This window comes from Narcine bancroftii, chromosome 1 (genome assembly GCF_036971445.1).
Source record: "Narcine bancroftii isolate sNarBan1 chromosome 1, sNarBan1.hap1, whole genome shotgun sequence".
Taxonomy (NCBI): domain Eukaryota; kingdom Metazoa; phylum Chordata; class Chondrichthyes; order Torpediniformes; family Narcinidae; genus Narcine; species Narcine bancroftii.
This window is the reverse complement of record NC_091469.1, coordinates 424705458-424724169: the sequence shown is the minus strand read 5'-3', so window position 1 is coordinate 424724169 and position 18712 is coordinate 424705458. Positions and strand designations below refer to the sequence as shown.

Below are 18712 nucleotides of genomic sequence, written 5' to 3'. Positions count from 1 at the left end.
CTGCCATGAGAGTGAAGGTTGATGTAAAGCAGCTGTTGCTGAACCAAAGGGGAATGATGTGTGTCCCAAAAGTCCAAATGGAGGAACTGTTGGCTGCCCTCAGTGCTGGACCGTGCTTGCCATTGTGGGTGTTGAGGCCTCCGGCAGTGGGAGGGTTTAGGGCATTCATCTCAGCACCAATGTCGACCAGGAAATACCTGCCCAACAAGGAGTCCCAAACGAGGAGGAGGCTATCACGTGGGCCAATCACCGCAGCCATCAATAACGGTTGGCCAGGGCGTTTGTCGGAAACCCGTAGGGTGGGAAGCATTGACAGGCCTCCACACCCCATCACTGATGATAGTAGCATAGCTGTCCCAGGGTATTAACTTGCCTCTCTGCTGGTCTTGTTCTCGCAGGCGGCTGTTCGTGGCACTTGCTGATGTGGTCTACAACAGCACTGGTGTCCTTCTTCACACTCCATACCATGTCCGCCCAGGCCACGACTCTCCAAGGGTCGCCAAAGTCCTTGTCCATGAGCAAGAGTCAGATATCCTCAGGCAGCAGCTCCAGAAAGATCTGCTCAAAAAGCAGGCAAGGCTTGTAACCCTCGGTTAGAGCAAGCATCTCGCTCATTAGGACGTATGCAGCAATCAGGTGGGAGAGCCCAAAGGTGCGGGTTAAGAGGGCCGCATATTTGCCTTGCTCTGGAGGCTGCCATAGGAAAATCTATGACCCTTGCCGCTGTGTCCTGATTGAGGGCGCTCATGAAGTAGAAGTAGCAGGTGTCACCAGTAGCAATGTGCCAAAGCTGGACTGAGCTTCAGCCTGTTCGAACCACACATGTGGCTGCGACACCCAAAGCATTTGGAGCCTGAGAAAGACCATGTGGATTATCACGAACTCCGCTTGATCTGTCATCTTCGGAACCAACTGCCAGTTGGACCTATTGGCATCACCAATGTTGCGTTTGTGCTACACGAGCATGGAGAAGAATGGCACGCATGCCAAAGCCTTGGAAAACAAGACTGGTTTATTGCTCTGGCCGTCATGCTTTTATGGACCCCAAGCACTGATGTCAGGGCCCCACGTCATCAGACCGCCAGCCTGGGATTGGCCAGCATTCCCACCAGAGTTCCCCATCTTTCCACCATGTGGAGGTCACCCGAGACAATGGCCAGTGCCACCCACAGGCCCGCGTAGTCGCCATGCTCATCGGCCATTTTGCAGGCCGGTTTGTAACTCCGTACGTGGGCTGCTACAGTTGACTCCTAACTACCTTCTCAGTTCAAAGAGGATTCTATTATTATCTACATACATTAATGATCAAAATAAAGAAAGTTCTTGCAAGTACATGTAATTTTCTGCCTTTTCTCCTGGATGCTGCACAATTGTCTTGCAAAGGCCATACAGACGGTTCCCAAGTTATGAACGAGTTCTGTTACCTGGGTCTATTCATAAGCCGAATTTGTACGTAAGGCGGAACAGGTACTATCGATTCTTATTTAGCATTCATGAGGTAACATTATGAACATAATGTACATGCGCGAATTGAGGCACAATGCGTATGTGCATTTTGCGCATATGCAAATTTGGGCACCATTATGCACTTGCACAAATTGGGGAACAGCCCATTTGTAAGTTTGAGTTGTTTGTAACCCAGGGACTGCCTGCCCTGGGTTACTGAAATGATGCTCATTAAGTGGCAAATTTCACAAGATCACAAAAGATAGGAACAGAAGTTGGCTCATTGGCCCATTGAGTCTGCTCTGCCATTCTAATCATGAGCTGATTCATCCACCCATTCAGCCCCACTCCCTAGCTTTCTCCTTGTTACCTTTGATGCCCTCACTAATCAAATACCTGCCAATCTCTGTGATAAGAAATGTGAAAGGAGCCATACAAATTGCATTACAGTTTAGCAATTTTTCCAGAGTTGTGGATCATGAATTCAGCTGTTTTAGATTACACAATCTATCACAATCTACAACTTTGCTTTGAGTGACTTTTGAAATGTTTCTTTAGAAGTTCCTAATAATACATTTTGAGGCATCATCCATTTCTCTGAATACTGTCAGCAATTTTGATGTTAACAAACAAAATCACGCATTTGCTGCAAAATGAATAAAAATAACAGGATTTTCCAGGCAATAAACAGAACATTTTACCTTGGAAAATAAAACTCACCTAAAGCTTCAGAAACTCTGTTCAGGAATTTGTCAATGTTCATAGAGGTCCAATTGAGAGTAGTCAAGCCTGGTTGCAATGCATTATCCACTTGGACTAAATGAGGACCCATCAGTTGCTCAAAATAACATTGAATTTTTGATCTTACTCTTTTGTTTTCTGACAAGATCATCTAAATGCACATGAAATAACAGCACAGTTTATCTTGCACACTGCAGATAATTTGAACTTCTACAGTTAGCAAAATGATTATAAACAAAACACAGAAATAATCTACAAAATAAGATATTTTTGGGTAGTTGAATTCAATTATGTTTAATTTCCTTTAAAACATTTTCATTTCATCTAGTATTCAACATTATCATCATACCTCCGTGACTAGCAATGAAAAGTATAAAGAATACATACAGTATTTTAATCATACTTCTTTTTGTTTTGGGTAGTTGCTCAGAATACATTTCTTAAATAACTAGGGAACATATTCTTCTAGGATTTACATAGTCCGGAAGTACAACATTGTGTGAAAAATCCTACATTTTGATATTCTATTCATTCCTACACCAGTATAATGGGTTATCCAAAAGTTAGATGGGATCTTATAAATCATGAAAATTAGCCTGGTGCTGCAAGTCATATGCATAATATTGATTTGATACTACAAGATAATTACTGAGCTTGAGTTATTTTAAAATGATCTAACCATAAGGAAGACAAAGCTCAGTGCAATTGCCAGAGGACCTGTTACATGTTGTATTTCCAATTAAAAAAATAAATATAGCTCCCCGGGGGATGTGGACCTCGGATATCCTTTAGTACCAAACAGAGAATAGATTTAATGGAATAGACAGTATAAATAACATTTTATTTTTTTCTACTACATCTTGAAACATTACCTGGAGTCTATTATAATATTTTTTAAGTCTATCTTGTTTCTGATGAAATGCTTTGGCAACTGGAGGAATTTCAAGACCCATCTTGGCCATGCATTCTGTTTCACGTATTAAAATTAGGATCTGAGGATCAATGTTCACAAACAATTCTCCTGTCTCTGGGGCTTTCACCAACAACGATGCCTGTAATCCTGCTTTTGCGATTTCAATCTAGGGTAATATATCAGAATAAATGTGGTTGATTAAAGAAGTCATTTCACTCATTGGAATAATTCAACATTAGTTCTATCACAGCAAGGCTTTCCAAAGAAAATTATGTGCTTTAGATCTGGAATCAAATACATTTCTATTTTTGAGTTAATGGCTGGATTCAATGAACAGACAAAGATCCTTTCAGTGTGACAATGCCATTTAACTTGTGCCAAGATTAATGTTTAAAGTTAGACACTTAGTCTTATAGCTGCATCATTTATGTTTTCCATAAAGTACCGTGATATTATCCAATGAGTACTTGAACTAAAAAGATGAGCAGTCCCAACTTGCAATTTATATTATTTAAGCAAACTTAAGCAGAGATGTTGGCACAGCATTACAATGATCATTAGTACCTCAGAAATATAACTGCAACAATCAGTGGGTTAAGTAACATCTGAGGAATATGAAACAGGTAACTTTTCAGATCAAATAGATTGTTTGATATGATGTGTATCCTGAATTCTCTGTTTTTATTTTGGGCTTCTACTAACCTTAATTTAACTTCGATTTCTGAGTCCCACTTAGTTCCTAATCATTATCAAAGAATAATGTTTTGTTTGTACATGCATGGAGACTTTCAGTTAGCAACAAAATAATCTGCAAATGAAACATCTTTTAACACATTGCCAAAACTTATTCTAAATAATAGGCTGCAAACACATAAAATGCTGGAAATTCTCAGTAGCTCAGGCATCATTAGTGAAGAGATGAAAAGAGTTAATATATCTGATTATTAATGATAAAATATCATCAATTAGAGTGGATTCATTAACTTACTTTATGGCTTGTTTAATGCAACAACAAAAAAAATAAAATGAAAGGTGCAAGAACAATCTACAGCCTTTCTCTTCCTCTTCAGATGTGGCTGCATATTTCCAGCATTTTCTTTTTTTTATTTAACCCTCTGCAGTATTTTGTTTGTTTAAGCAAAGATTTATTTCAATGAGTATCTGAAGGCCACACACGTAAAATTCATCTGGGCTTTCAGAAAAGAAAAGGTAGTGATAGAAAAAAAAGGCAGGCAAAGACAGTGCTGTCAGATGCTGTGTTGAAAACTATCAGCTCATTTCTGAGTGGTGACGTGGATCCATTCCAATTTGCCTCCCACAGCAAAAGGTCTGCAGCAGATGCCACCTCACTGCCTCTACACAATACCTTGGAACGCCTGGACAGCAAAGATGCATACATTAAGATGCTATTTATTGACTACAGTTTGGCATTCAACACCATTATCCTTCCAAAATTAATCAGCAAACTCCAAGACATGGGGCTAAATACCCCACTAGAATTGGATCCTGGATTTCTTCACCACCAAACCCCAATTACTGCAGATTGGCAAGAACATCTCTTCCACAATCTCTATCAGCATGGAGCATCACAGAGCTGTGTACTTAGCCCCCTTCTCTACTCTCTTTACACCCAAGATTGAGTAGCTCAGTACAACACCATGTATAAAAATGGGTTATGAGTCAACAAACAGGAGGGGAATTGAAAACTTGGCTGAATGGTATATAATGGGGTGTAATTGGGCAGCATGGAGTTGTCGGGCCAAATTGGCCTGTTACAGTGTTGTATGCCGAAATTTTTTTTAAATTAACCACCCCTCACTCAATGTCATGAAAACCAAGGAGCTGATTTTAGACTTTAGGAAGTGAAAACCAGAGGTATATGATCCAATGTTCATTGGGAGAATAAGAGATGAGGAGGGTAAGCACATTTAAATTCCTGGAAGTCACCATCTCAGTGGACCCTTCCTGCACCTAACATACTCATTTGAAGAAAGCAGATCAGTGCCCCTACTTTCTCAAGAATTTCTGGAGATTTGGTATGACACCAGAAATCTTGGTAAACTTCAACAGATGTGTAGTGGAAAGTGTGCTGACCAGCTGCATTCCTGGCCTGGTAGGGTAGCACCAATACCCCTGAGTTGAAAGCCCTGCAAAAGAGAGTGGACACAGCCCAGTACATCACTAGCAAAATTCTTTCTACCATTTAGAATATTGTCATGGAAAGCAGCCATCAGAGAGCAGCAGTAATCATCAGGATCCACACTACCCAGGACATGCTCTGTTCTTGCTACTCCCATCAGAAAAGAGGCATAGGTGCCACAAGATTTGTACTACCAGATCCAGGAACAGTTGCTACCCCTCCACCATCAGATTCCTAAACAACACCCAATCAGAGACTCATTTAAGGACTCTTTTTTTCAGCTAACTAAATCCAGTAGGCAAGGGTGCCCATTGTCATCAGCCTTATTTATTTTAGCAATAGAACCATTGACAGAATTGATTAGATCTGATCTTGATATTAAAGGTTTAAGAGTGGGAAAAGAGGAACATAAGATTAATTTATTTACAGATGATATAATAGTTTATTTGGTGGAACTGGAACGTTCATTGTGTAAATTATATTCAAGATTGAATTACCCATAATTTTATTGGGAAGAGTTAATTGTATAAAAATGAATATTTTTTCAAACACTACCTATATTTATTCTACAGGAATTTTTTCAGATATTAAATAAATATGTAAGAAAGTTTATTTAGAAGGGCAAAATGTCGAGGGTCTCATTAGAAAAATTAACAACTTCTAAATTTTTAAAAAATTATTATAAAGCAGCACAAATGAGATTTCTCTCTTCCTTTGAAGAGGGAGATAAACCACACACACACAAACACACACACACACACACACACACACACACACACACCATAATATATATATATATATATTATATATATATGCACAAAATAATTGGAGAAAGGGATACTCCATTGTTGAAATATTTGATTTATATTTGGAATATGGTAAATGTTGAAATGGGGATGAGGAATTATGAGATATCCAAAATGCCATTGAAATTATCTTTTCCTTGAGTGCAGTTTACACTATCGATAAGTAGAAATTGTGACTGGCCTGCACAAAAAAAAGCTCAGGGTTAAATGTAATGTCAACTATATACTCTGACAATAAATATGAACTTTCACTGGTGTCAGGAAAAGGTAGTGAGAGAAGACATGAATGATCAAAAATAAAGTCGATTGCTCTCCATATTTATAATTATTTTTCAGCCTTCCACTGCAGTGAGGTAGACTTTGTAGAACTGAATATCATTTTCAGAAGAGTATCAATTTTAGTTCAACTTTACCCTATGCAGTTGTTTCCAATGGATTATTCAGAAATCGACTTTGCAACATTACTCCCAGAAGCCCCATGGTACTCATTAATGAGAAATGCCCATTTTAAATCACTATCTCCATGTAGTCCTGAATGACATTAATATTGCTGTCAAAAGCAGAGATATGATTTTTTTTTGTTCTGGAGCATTCGTTACCTGTCTCAGCCAGCCTCGATGATAGAGCACTTCAAACTCCAGTAAAACTTTTGCCACTTTGTTGTAGTTGCGAACAATGCACTTGGCTTCTGCTGTCTGCAGGATGTTGGGCTGATGCTGAAAAAGTTCCATTGGTTCCTGAATCTTATGGAAAAGTTGACGAGCCCATAGAATTTTCCCTGCTATTGGCGGCATGTCTCGTGAAATGGGGGGATCATTTTTTTGCCTTGTGTAAAGTTTAGATACCATTTCAATATCTTGTCCATAATTTTGAAGAACTTTCTGGTATTTTTCATCCAAAGCAAGACCTGGTATTTCAAGTCTGGACAAATGAAAGTGAAAAAAAAATCAGTAAAACTCCATTCTTGTTCTCAGATGGCTGTAATCCCACCATCACCACCTATTTCTATGCTAATGTTAAACTTTTGTGGCTCCCAATAACCTCAAGGCATTGCAGCCATAGCTGATCCATAAAGTAAAGCAGACATTGGAAGGATAACTCAGCCTCAGGTTGGGGGACCACTTCCTTGGTCTTCTAACTGTTCAAATTTTAAACTGCTTTCACAGATGTTTATAAACAGTTGACATAAAATAATGTTTAATTTCTTGGTTCATTCAATTTAAGTTATATTAAAAACAAAAAAAGCCCACTTTTCTGTTAACTGGAAATGTATAGTCAAATAAAGAAAAGGAGATAAACTTTATAATGTAAGGTAATGACTCAATTCAAATGAACACTGGTGCTCTGCATATACTAATAGGATATTAAATATAACCCACCTCTAAGCACAAAAGAAGAGAATTACCTGGACCGAGTGCAAAGACCAGGACCAGAGGGAGATGTTAGATGTACAGGCATCTGAACTCTGTACTTCCACTGATGCAGAAATCACAAAACAGAAACCTACATCAAGCATCCAGCCCACAGAAGGTAAAAATCAAGTTCATTTGGGGCAATTTTAAGGCAGCACAGAATAATTAAATTCTGTTACATGCACCAAGAAAAGAAGAGCCTGCCAAATAACATAAAATAAATAACATAACAAGGCTCTTGACATTTTTAAATAAGGGAGAATAATGTCTTCTTTGCTTGTAAGTGTAAAGGAATCAGTGTGCTTTGTGATGGATTTCAAAAATATTTTGTTTTAATTATTTGCATGGCACAGAGGAATACGCCTAACAACAAATGCTCAATCAAGATTTTCACTCATGATTGTCTTCCAGAACTTGCATACAGATGCAGAAATATAATATTTACTCTCTTACAATGTCTGAGATGCAGATGAGGCAAAATAATTGTCAAAATGGTACTAATGCAATTCAAAGGCAAATGTTTTGGACCAAAATTCAAAGCAAATTTAAATGTTATTTAAATTTAGACATTTTGCACAGTAACAAATCATTTCTCCCCACGAGCCCATTATACCAAATTGACCCATGTTTTTGAAAGGTGGGAGGAAACTGGAGCACCCAGAAGAAACCCATGCAGACATGTGGAGAACATACAAACTCCTTACAGACAGTTCGGGATTTGAAGCCTGGTCCCGGTCAATGGCACTGTAACAGTGTTGTGCTAACTTGTACCTTCTTAACTTTAATATGGCAAAAAAATCAAGTCTGCTTATCTGGGAGGTAATCATGTTACCTTTCAAACTTCTTAAGTAATGTCAAAGCTCGTTCTGTATTCTTAATTTTTTCAACAGTGCTTTCTACAAATATCTTCAGCTGGCTCTGTGCAAGAAGAATATTTAAATTAAGAGTTTAATACTGGATATGAACAAATTGAAAACATAACTTAATGTAAATTAAATATAGACTTAAGAAAAGAGAATGCATTAAATCAATCATTATGAGGTACTTCTACTGTATACAATTACAGATGGGAAGCTGCAGCCCTGAGACCTTCACATTACCTAGATGGACTCCTCATGGAATCCAAAGGGATAATCAAACTTCCTTCAATTCATGTCCCTCATAAGATCTGCCAGTAATATTGTGAACCCACTTCAATCAAGGGGGAAAAATAAACAATCAGGAAAAATGCAAAAAAAAAGTATGAAATTTAAATAGTTTAAAAGTTTTAATTGTTTAAGAGTGTGTGTGTCTTTGAAATCTATTTTTTAAATAATTTCAACTTTTTACAAAGGCTTATTATAGGTGACCTAGATCAGGGGTGTCAAACTCAAATTCACAGAGGGCCAAAATTAAAAACTTGGACTAAGTCTTGGGCCAAACTAAATATTTATTGAAAATTTTCAACAAAATCTGCATGTTTTCTCTTCTTTCAACATGTGTAATGTTAAACTTTTTCTTATTAGAATAAATGTTTAATAATAGTTTTGGTTAAACTCTTTCCAGAAGAAGCATTAACAAATGAGAAATAAAATATTCAATAAATAATATTTCTTTATAACCTTTAAGCTCCTTTTAAATGTTTTTTTTTTTCACAAGCCAACAAGTCAAAAAATAACAACTTGCTTCAATGAAAATCCAATCTTTCAACTATGAACAGTCCAAAGTTAACCAAAGAAAATATTAATCCAAGCTTAGCTTGCTACACTGTGATTTACTCTGATGCACCTGGGTCTAAACCAAATACTTGGCATCTCTTCTTAGATGCGAGTTCATCAAACTCTGGGGTCAGAGTTTGCCTCCCACCTGTCTTGAAAGGTCCTGTTTTCTGTCTTTCGTTTGGCCATTTTTTGTAAGGGGTTTATTACGTGTGAGTTCGGCGACAGGTTGCAGATGCTAATGAAAGTAAAGAGAGGAGGTGGGGGCAATTAGTGGGCTGACGGGCCGGCGCCAATGCATTTGCAAAGCATTCTGGGATTTGTAGTATTAGCTGTGCATGCGCTATACTGGCACGGCGGCCAGCGGGCCAGCTCTAATACATATTTGATATGATCTTGCGGGCCAAATTATATCACGGGCCAAATTTGGCCCGCGGGCCTGAGTTTGACGTGTGACCTAGATAATGCAATTTGATGATGGAGCATTCTGTAAAATAAATGTCAAAGACATTCATAAATGTTCGACTAAAACAATAGTCATCACCTAATATTTGAATATTGCTGAATGAGGCTAATTTGTTAAGGTTATAAAATATAATTTGAGAGAACAAAAAGCTTAGGATAATTCAAGTTGCAGTTAGATGAAAAAGACTCAAGATTAATTTCAAGCCAAAAGACAAACATTAAACTAGGTTTAAAAAAAGCAAGAATAATACAATACCTGAGAAAAGCAATCTCAGAGAAACTTTGGTCTAACAATTGTAGTATGGGAAACAAGCATTTCGGGAAACAGTCATTCATTCCTTACAGTATCATTGATACTTACATGAACATCATCAGTCTGCTTACAAAATTCATCATAATCTTGGTCAAAATCAGTTTTTCTCTGATCTAGGAAGTTGTATTGTTTTTTCTTTAAAGCTATAACAGCAGCCTGAAACAACAACACAGAGTACTAGAGAGGACACATTAGCAAAATCAATAAAATCCTCGCAGATAGCATTTTCTGTAACCCAATTCTATATCTAATCTATTTTATCATTTAATCTCAAATCTCAATTAGTTACATTTTTCATAAGATTCTATTATTTTGAGGAGGAAAAAACAAATCTCAATCATTCTCAATGGATAACTGCTTCAATGGATCAATTTTAAGATGTTTCATGAAATTTTTATGTTTTCATAAGTTACATACTTAAAAAATTTATTAGATATTCACACTCTCTCCCTAAAACACCAAACAAGCTGATGCATAAAAAAATAAAGATGATACAAAAATAATTCAAAAAACTACTTTAGTTTTTTTTTATATTTTATTTAAAAAATTTTAGACCATACATGTAGTCAAATACAAAATTAAAAAATACGAATACATAAGTAGACAAATTTATGCTGCATGATAGTTGTAACCCAAACCCTTCAATCACCCACCCACCCAAAAGACCCTGAAAAAAGTATGTGAGAAGAGAAAAAGAAAGAAAGAGTGGAAAATAAGAAAGATTGCTGGAAAGTGCCATTCAGTCCACGGATTTCAATTCATTATTTAACTAGTGTTCTTCTTTGGAGAAGGTTAACGTGGACTCGAGGACTGGAAGAAACTCAACTAAAGATTTACACCTGAGATCTGTAAATACGGTCTCCATATTTGCAAAAATATGTCACACTTATTTCTTAGATTTTCTCAAAGGGAACACAGCTATGTATTTCTGAATTCCAGTGTGCCATACCTAGTTGGGAGTCAGACTTCCAAGTAAATGCAATACACTTTCTGCCCACTGCCAATGCAATTTTAACAAATTCAACTTGATATTTAGATAATTTCAATTTCAATCCCCATTATATTTCCAACTAAAAATAATTCTGGGTTTTATGGAAATGGAATTCCAATAATCTGTTTTAAAAATTTTCCTAAATCCACCCAAAAAGGTCTCACCTTGGAACAAGACCAAGCCGAGTGTAAGAAAGTTCCTATCTCCTCACCACATCAAAAACATTTTTCTGATATGTCTAACTTTAACTTAATTAATTTCTGTGGTGTGAGATATAACTGACTCAAAAAAATGTATTGTACTAATCTATACCTTACATTTATTGTATTTGTCACACTGTCCTTACATAAATCAGACCTGTTTTGCTCATCAATACTTACATTAACTCTGACTCCCATCTCTGTCTAGTCTTATGAAACCCCTGTTTAGGGGCTCCTGTTTGAAGTAAGAAATACATTACCAAAGTAAATTTCTTTGTGTTTCCCCTTCGAATCAGAGTCTCCACATGACTACACTTCAATAAAAATATTGTTGGCCACAATTTTTCCCTTATGTATGCTCTTATTAGAAAATAGCAGAAAATGTTGTTTCCATATTTATTTTTTAATTGTCCAAATGACACAAGTTTCCCCTGCTCATAGCAATATATCTGATTCCTTTACAAGACCAAGTCTCTAAAATTTCATTACCCATTGTAAAAGGGATAAGCCTGTTTTGAACCAGAGGTGTTTTAGGAGATAGACCCCTTTTGTTTCAATCTCATAATTTATTTTATATCAAATATTAATGATATGTTTGAACAAAGGGGCTTCTTTTTTCACCAGATATTAATTTTTCTTCTCATTTATATATAAAATTTCTGTTATTCTCTACTTTTTCAAGTTCTATTTTCAACCTTGCTGGTTTGTCTCTTTCCTTAAAAAAGGACGTAAGAACTCTTATCTGGGCCACTTGGTAATAATTTTTTTTTTAATTTGGGAGCTGAAAACCTCCTAAATTATATTTCCATGTGAATTTTCTATGGAGTCTATGGACATCTTTCCCTTCCAAAGGAATTTTCTGACATTTTTATTTAACCCCTGAAACAAAACCTATTTGTTAATGGAATGGGCAATGTTTGAAATAGGTACTGCACTCTTGGAAATATATTCATTTTGACACAATTAACTCTTCTAACTAATGTTATTGGTAAAGCTGACCACCTGTTCAAGTCTTTTTTTAACCTTTTTAAGCAAAGGTGAGTAACTTAATTTATATAAATTCTTCAAATTTTTATCTGTATGTATTCCTAAATATTTTATCCCATTTAATGGCCACTTACATTGGTTGTCTCGTTGGCATTGAGTATAATTCCCTTCCATAAGTGGCATAATTTCACTCATCCCAATTTATTTTGTAACCTGACATTTTCCCATAAACCAGTTTTGAGTACAGTTTCTGTAACAAAGTTACCGGCTCTGTCAAATATATCGATACATCATCAGCAATTAAATTTATCTTATATTCCTCCTGGTTGACCCTGATGCTTTAGTTTTTTTTTCTCTTCGATAACAATACAGCAATCCATTATTTGTTAGCTTGAGAGAATCGACTGAATATGCTTGAAATTTCGTCAACCATTTGCCATTGATACGGGCCTGTATCAAGCTTCCAATTATGAGAAGATCCTGACCAATTTTCACATATCACCCCTTATCCTTGCCCACAACCAAATACTCTCCAGACAGAATGTTTAAAAAGAGTAAATTACTCTCATCAATTAGAAGCAATACATCCTTTGACCACACTGCATCTTGAAAATGGAACAAATGACATAGTTGCTATTAAAAAAAAAAGCAAATCATCTGCCAGCAGTTCTTAACCTAAACCAAGCTTCAAGAAAGTACCTGAAATTGGGCAGACAATGCTTCAACTCCTTCAATCTTGGAATCCTGGAGAGCAGAGTATGCAGATATGGCACTAAATATACTAATAATCTTATTCAGACGCCTTTGAAATGTATCAAATTTACCGAAAATGTACATTTCACTGAAATCAAACTGTCGTTCTGCTGGATTTTGTTCAAGTTTTTCTTTTATTTTATGAAAACAATGTTGATATTCCTGCAAAATATGAAACACCACACTTGAATGAAAATAGTATTTTAAATGTTTATTGTTTGAAACAGATCAGAAGTAAACAAGTACCTTCATTTCTGAAATATGCATATTTCTGGAATAAAATTGTAATATTTGATGATTATAATAAGGACAGCTCAGAAATGCATCTGTGGGAATAATTTAAATGAGCCATGACAATTCTGTGAAGAGAAACCAATCCTTAGTACGCTCAAAATGTGATATCAAGCTATTCCAACTTTGAGCAGTTATCCAAAGTTCATGGTCAGCACCAATACTCTCCACAAAATTCAAAGTCTCCCTTCAAATATTTAGCGATCTCTGTGACAAAAAAAAACCTGCCACTTACTGATGCCTGCCTTCACTGGTACATCTTAATTTGATCATAGAATTCAGAGAGAACAAATCAGTCAGTGAGGTATCACTTTTAGTTAATTCCTTAAACATTATTTCCAGTGCTAAGTGAAGATGATTGAAGTTTAAAAAAAAAACTAATATATTGTTAGTGAACTTGAAAAATAAACAGTATTTTGTGATACTTTGAAACTTATGTGCAATAAAGTATTACACATTACAGCTTGGTATAGCACATTACAGCTTGGTAAATTATTGAATCTTGACTAGACCTCATGTATTACAATGGGCATGTTTTTTATTTAATTTTTACAGTTAACACTTGAAAATCCACATGAACACCAGTAATCTCCCTCATTGCAGTAGATCAGGATCTAAATAGCACATTTTTTAAAAAAAATTGCTGAATTCCTGAAAGCGACTTTTGGATTTGAGCATTAAATTGGCATGATTGGAAATCATCATGTCCCCAATACTTTTATAAGTGGTGAATCCCGCTCCTTGCAGCAAAATTGATATCCAAAAATCTGGCCTAAAAAGTGCTTGCGCGTGAATTTCTACCAATTTGTAGAATGCTAACATCCACTGAAACTATGCATTCTTAGACATATCGCAATGAGCATGAAATGTTGATTTGATATCAGTGCTTTTGAATAAATAATATTACATGCTATGAGCCCAAAGGACCCCAAAACCCAGCAGCAATAGACATTCACCAAGACAAGTAGTTTTCAAAACAAAAGTTATTTTTAATCAACTTTAAACATGAAAACAGAATCAAACTTTAACTTATCTCTATATTTAACTAACCCAATTTAACCCTCTTCTAACTCTAAGTGCACGTCTATGTAATGTGTGTATAAATTTAAGAAAAGTTCTTTGGTTCACAGTTCAATCTCAATTCTCCTTCGACCAAATTTCCTGGATGCAGGCAATTCTTATACTGTGCACAGAATTTAACATGTATAAAGTTCACCAGAATTTGGTGCTCGAAAGGTAAATGTTTCGAAAGGATTTCCACAACTGAGGTACCACCATTAGTCACCTCAAGGTCTCGCTGATGAAACCTGCCCCATCAGGGTTTTCAAGATGGTAACCTCTTTCTTCAGGCTACCACCACAGAGTTCCATTCTGTTCCTCCTATTCCAAGAGAAACAACAGGTAGATAGCACTTCCAGTCATCCACTGCTTTGGGAACTTCCTGTTTCCAACCAGCTCTTCCTGGCTTGGTCTGTTCAGCTGTTTTTCACTGAGAGGGCTTGCTTTCTCTCCCTCTCTCTCCAACTGAGACTGCCAGAAAGCCCATGTGACTTTCTCACTTGCAAAAAACCCCACCTTCTTCAGCAAACAACAGGAGTTCTTCCCCTTGGTCAAGATGTTGTCTTAGATAAATAAAACCCAGGAGTGACCTTTCTGTGAGCACTTTGCAGAAAGGTACTTGTAGCCAGTTTGTCTCCAGTCCATTCATTTTATGAGATCAGTTCAATTAGCACCAACTTGTGAAATGTGCATCACAATCTCCAGATATCCTGCAATGTTACTAAATATGAATTCTTCAGTCTTTCAAACAAGATCGGTTTTAAAATGTGTGCATATGTATGTAACCTTACTCTAAATTTTACAAATTCCCCAAAATATTTATCTATTACATACAACATTAAATGACAAAGAATTGAACTGAAAAGAGTGGAATACTCAAAATGAAGCACAAAACATTAGGAATGAAATTTGTATAAAAGACACAAATCAAAAGGGTGATCAGATGACTGCAGCTCTAACAACAGGGCAAAAGACTTGGCACCCTTGCACTACCCAAATCAACATGACCATAATATGTACCATCTGGAGTCTATGCACCATCTATAATACAGGTATATTCATTCTATAACTCTTCAATTTGACTTTTTTTTTTACCACCATTACATAAGCCTTCAGATTGACCTGCCTTGATGGACACCACAGTCAAGAACATATCTGCAAATATCAGTAAATATCTGCAAATTTCCCTCTAAATTATCCAGTGACCCAAATTTCTGACATGAACATCAAGTGCAAAAAGCCCCATGCCCAAAAAGGAAATTCGTACAAAAAGCTCCTTTGTACTCGCTTACTTTGATCCAAATAATAACATTAAAATGTTAAACTATTTAAGAAAAGAATTGTTACCTGGTTTAAGTGAATTGCTGATTTCAATTTTTTAACTAGTACTTCCTGTGGTTGATCCCAAATTGTATTTGTGCCATTATTTGTTATATACATTTTGCATGCTGTGATCATCTGATTGGTCACCTGTAAATCAGCAATTAATGTGCCATAACAAAAAAAAGTAACAATGTCTTTATTTTCTTAATTTTATCTTGATGCACAAAATGTAAAAATAAAACTATGATTAATCCTTCAGTTAATTTTCTTCTTTATTCTTACTTAACAGAACCTTAGCAATAACTAAAAACAGACTACTAGTATCATACCTTTACAAACAAAGAAGTAATCTTTTCTGATGTATTATAGTAACGGGAGACACTATGGATCATTCGAATTGCATTGATCAAGCTTGGGATGGCTTCCATCATGGAAACCTGCATTAAAGTTTAAAACACATGTTGATTAAGCTCTGATAAAAGTGTAGTGACAATTCTCTCAAGTGGTAATTTGATCATCATTTAAAAGTATATGTTATGCAGAGCTGAATTCCTTTCATTTTCCTTGTTATAACACAAACTTCCTTCGAAAAATTAAGTCATAATGGCGAAGGTTTCTTTGGAAAATTTGACTTGGAAGTTTGAATTGGGAGCATACTACTTCCCCGTTTTAAGAATTATTTTAAAGCTGCTCAACTGAGATTTATTAATGTACTGTTTAGTTTAGAAAAAAATTCCTGCTTGGGTTAATATAGAACCGAGTAAAATAGGAGAAATAAATTTACAGGATTTTATCTATAAGTGGAATTCTAAATTGTTGGTAGGAATAGGGAAACACCTATTTTAAAACACTTGATTGAGTTATGGAAATAAGATTGGTTTTGAAATAAATATGACAGGTTTAGTTTCATAAAAAATGCCCCTTTGTCAAAATAGATTTACTTCATTTTCTATAAATAATCAATTTTTGAGGACTTGGATGTGGATGGGTATTGAGAAGATAGAGGATTGTTTAGAAGCTGGAAGATTTATAACATTTGAGCGAATGAAGAATAAATTTAATGTGCCTAATAATACTTTCCTTGCTATTATCGTTAAGGTATTTTAACTGATAAAATAGGTCCATTTGATGATACCTAGCTGGGGTACATTGGAATTATTGATTCGTAATAGTAATCTAATAAATGTATTTCTGTAATGTTTAATTTACTTCAAAGGAAAGCCCCCAAAAAAGGGGTGTATAAATCAAGATTAAGATGGGAAGTGGATTTAAATAGAAAAATAAATGAGAAAGATTGGATGGAATTATGTAAGGATAATATTACAAAAATTATAAACATTAGGTATAGGTTAGCTCAATATAATTTTTTGCATCAGTTATACTTGACTCTACAAAAACTAAATAGATTGAATCCTGCATTATTAGATTTATGTTTTAGGTGCAATTGAATGATTTTGGCAGTTTCCTAAAGTTAAATATTTCTGGTCAGAAGTCAGTAACTTTTTGGAACAATTTATGGGGGTTAAGTTCCCACAGAATCCAATATTATTTTTATTGAGTAACATTAAGGTTATAAGACCTAAATTAAAATGAACTATGCATAGCAATATCATGGAAGTCAGATACAGATTTAGGCATGGAAAGATGGCATGCAAAATTTTGTAGCTATATGCCACTTGAGAAAATTACTTAGTTACAAAATTAGTATCATGTATTTTGGAAAATATGGTGCCCATATTTACAAAATGTGGGTTTGTATGTTTAAAAGACTCTGAAGATCTCATCTCTTGGTAACCTCCAATATTAGACTTTATGATGTAAATGCTCTGTTCCAATGGTCCTCAACCTTTTTCTTTCCACCCACATACTACCTTAAGCAATCCCTTACAGAGCACCGATGGCATAGAAAATACTTAAAGTGGTATGTGAGTGGAAAGAAAAAGGTTGAGAACTGTTGCTCTATTCCCTTGGCATTCTCCAGTCTTCTTTCAATTTTCTATTTCTTTTCTTTTTTCTTTTGAATTGAATGTTATGTAATTATTATTGTTTAAAACTTTTAAACAAAATATTAAGAAAAAGAAAAATAAAGTCCTAAATTATTTTAAATTCACAAATAATATGTCATCGAATCTGGAACATTAAGGACACATGACGAGTTGCAACACTTCAGAATAAATTGTTTTTCCACAGCTTTAATAAAAAATAAAGATTTTTAAAAATGTTCTTTACCTCTTTTTCCTTTCGCCCTTAAGCTAACAAATCTAACAACACCACCCCCCAGCCCCAAACACCCATCTTATAATGTCTCTTTTTGTAAAGGATACAAATCAAACTTACTCCATTGTTCCTCTAATTCCCAATTATTTAATTACACTGGTTTGACTGTGCCAGAATGTCCTATTTTATTTCACATTTCCTCAAAGTTCCAGTTCACTTTACAGCCTAGAAAATTTGAGCTGAAGGGAATAGCACAAAAACAAGCCATAATCTAGCCCTGGCCCACCAAGATTTGGGCCTTTTTTCTCCAAATTTTCTCATCATTTTGCAGGTGTAACAAAAAATATACTGCAGTAGAATAGTAGCAGGATGAATATGGATTCAAAGATGTAGAGTGGTATTACATCAAAAGGATATTCATGGCAAAAGAGGCACTCACAATGAACTGAAACTTGAAACCTGTAGTTGCCTGCTACTTTAATCATAGAGGTTATGGAAAATCAATTACTCCTCAGCTAAATTGCAGGGTAATTATCATAGTAACAAAATTTCATCTCAGCAATGAGAAACAATGGTGTTTTCCTCCAGCGTCCTATGAAAAGTAATGCAATAACAAACGTAATGCATCTAAAGAAATATTCAATCTCGGCAGCTCATGCTCTTTGATAACAAGTAGACTGTAAATTGTAAAATCTTTGTAGCAAGGTAAATTGTGACTTTAACCCATTTTATAAGCAATAAAAGACAATCTATAATTACTTACAGGATCACTGTGGTATAAGGGATCACAGAATTTCTCCAGTGTGTAAAGGTACTTCACATTGTCTTTGGCCTCATTAGCTGCATCAGTGATTCGTGTATCCAGGTCTCGCCAGGTCTACAAATATAATGTACAATGATTTCAACTAAGTATAAAAATCATGTAAAAGTAGGGTTTTTTTTAAATGTTGGGTTAATT

The 18712-nt window shown here is 35.5% G+C and overlaps 1 protein-coding gene across 10 annotated transcripts in view; it reads right to left on the bottom strand.

The window, feature by feature from the left end:
- The window catches only part of dnah5 (dynein, axonemal, heavy chain 5), a 343529-nt gene that overhangs the window by 219530 nt on the left and 105287 nt on the right, over positions 1 to 18712 (bottom strand). For all 10 annotated transcript variants that reach the window (XM_069914173.1, XM_069914167.1, XM_069914169.1 and 7 more), the window contains exons 8-16: positions 18518 to 18631; positions 15867 to 15974; positions 15562 to 15684; positions 12811 to 13026; positions 9982 to 10089; positions 8291 to 8376; positions 6646 to 6967; positions 3060 to 3266; positions 2167 to 2338 (exon numbers count right to left, since the gene is read on the bottom strand). In XM_069914173.1, coding sequence (XP_069770274.1) covers positions 2167 to 2338; positions 3060 to 3266; positions 6646 to 6967; positions 8291 to 8376; positions 9982 to 10089; positions 12811 to 13026; positions 15562 to 15684; positions 15867 to 15974; positions 18518 to 18631 — 1456 coding nt within the window. The remainder of the gene's footprint in view (positions 1 to 2166; positions 2339 to 3059; positions 3267 to 6645; positions 6968 to 8290; positions 8377 to 9981; positions 10090 to 12810; positions 13027 to 15561; positions 15685 to 15866; positions 15975 to 18517; positions 18632 to 18712) is intronic.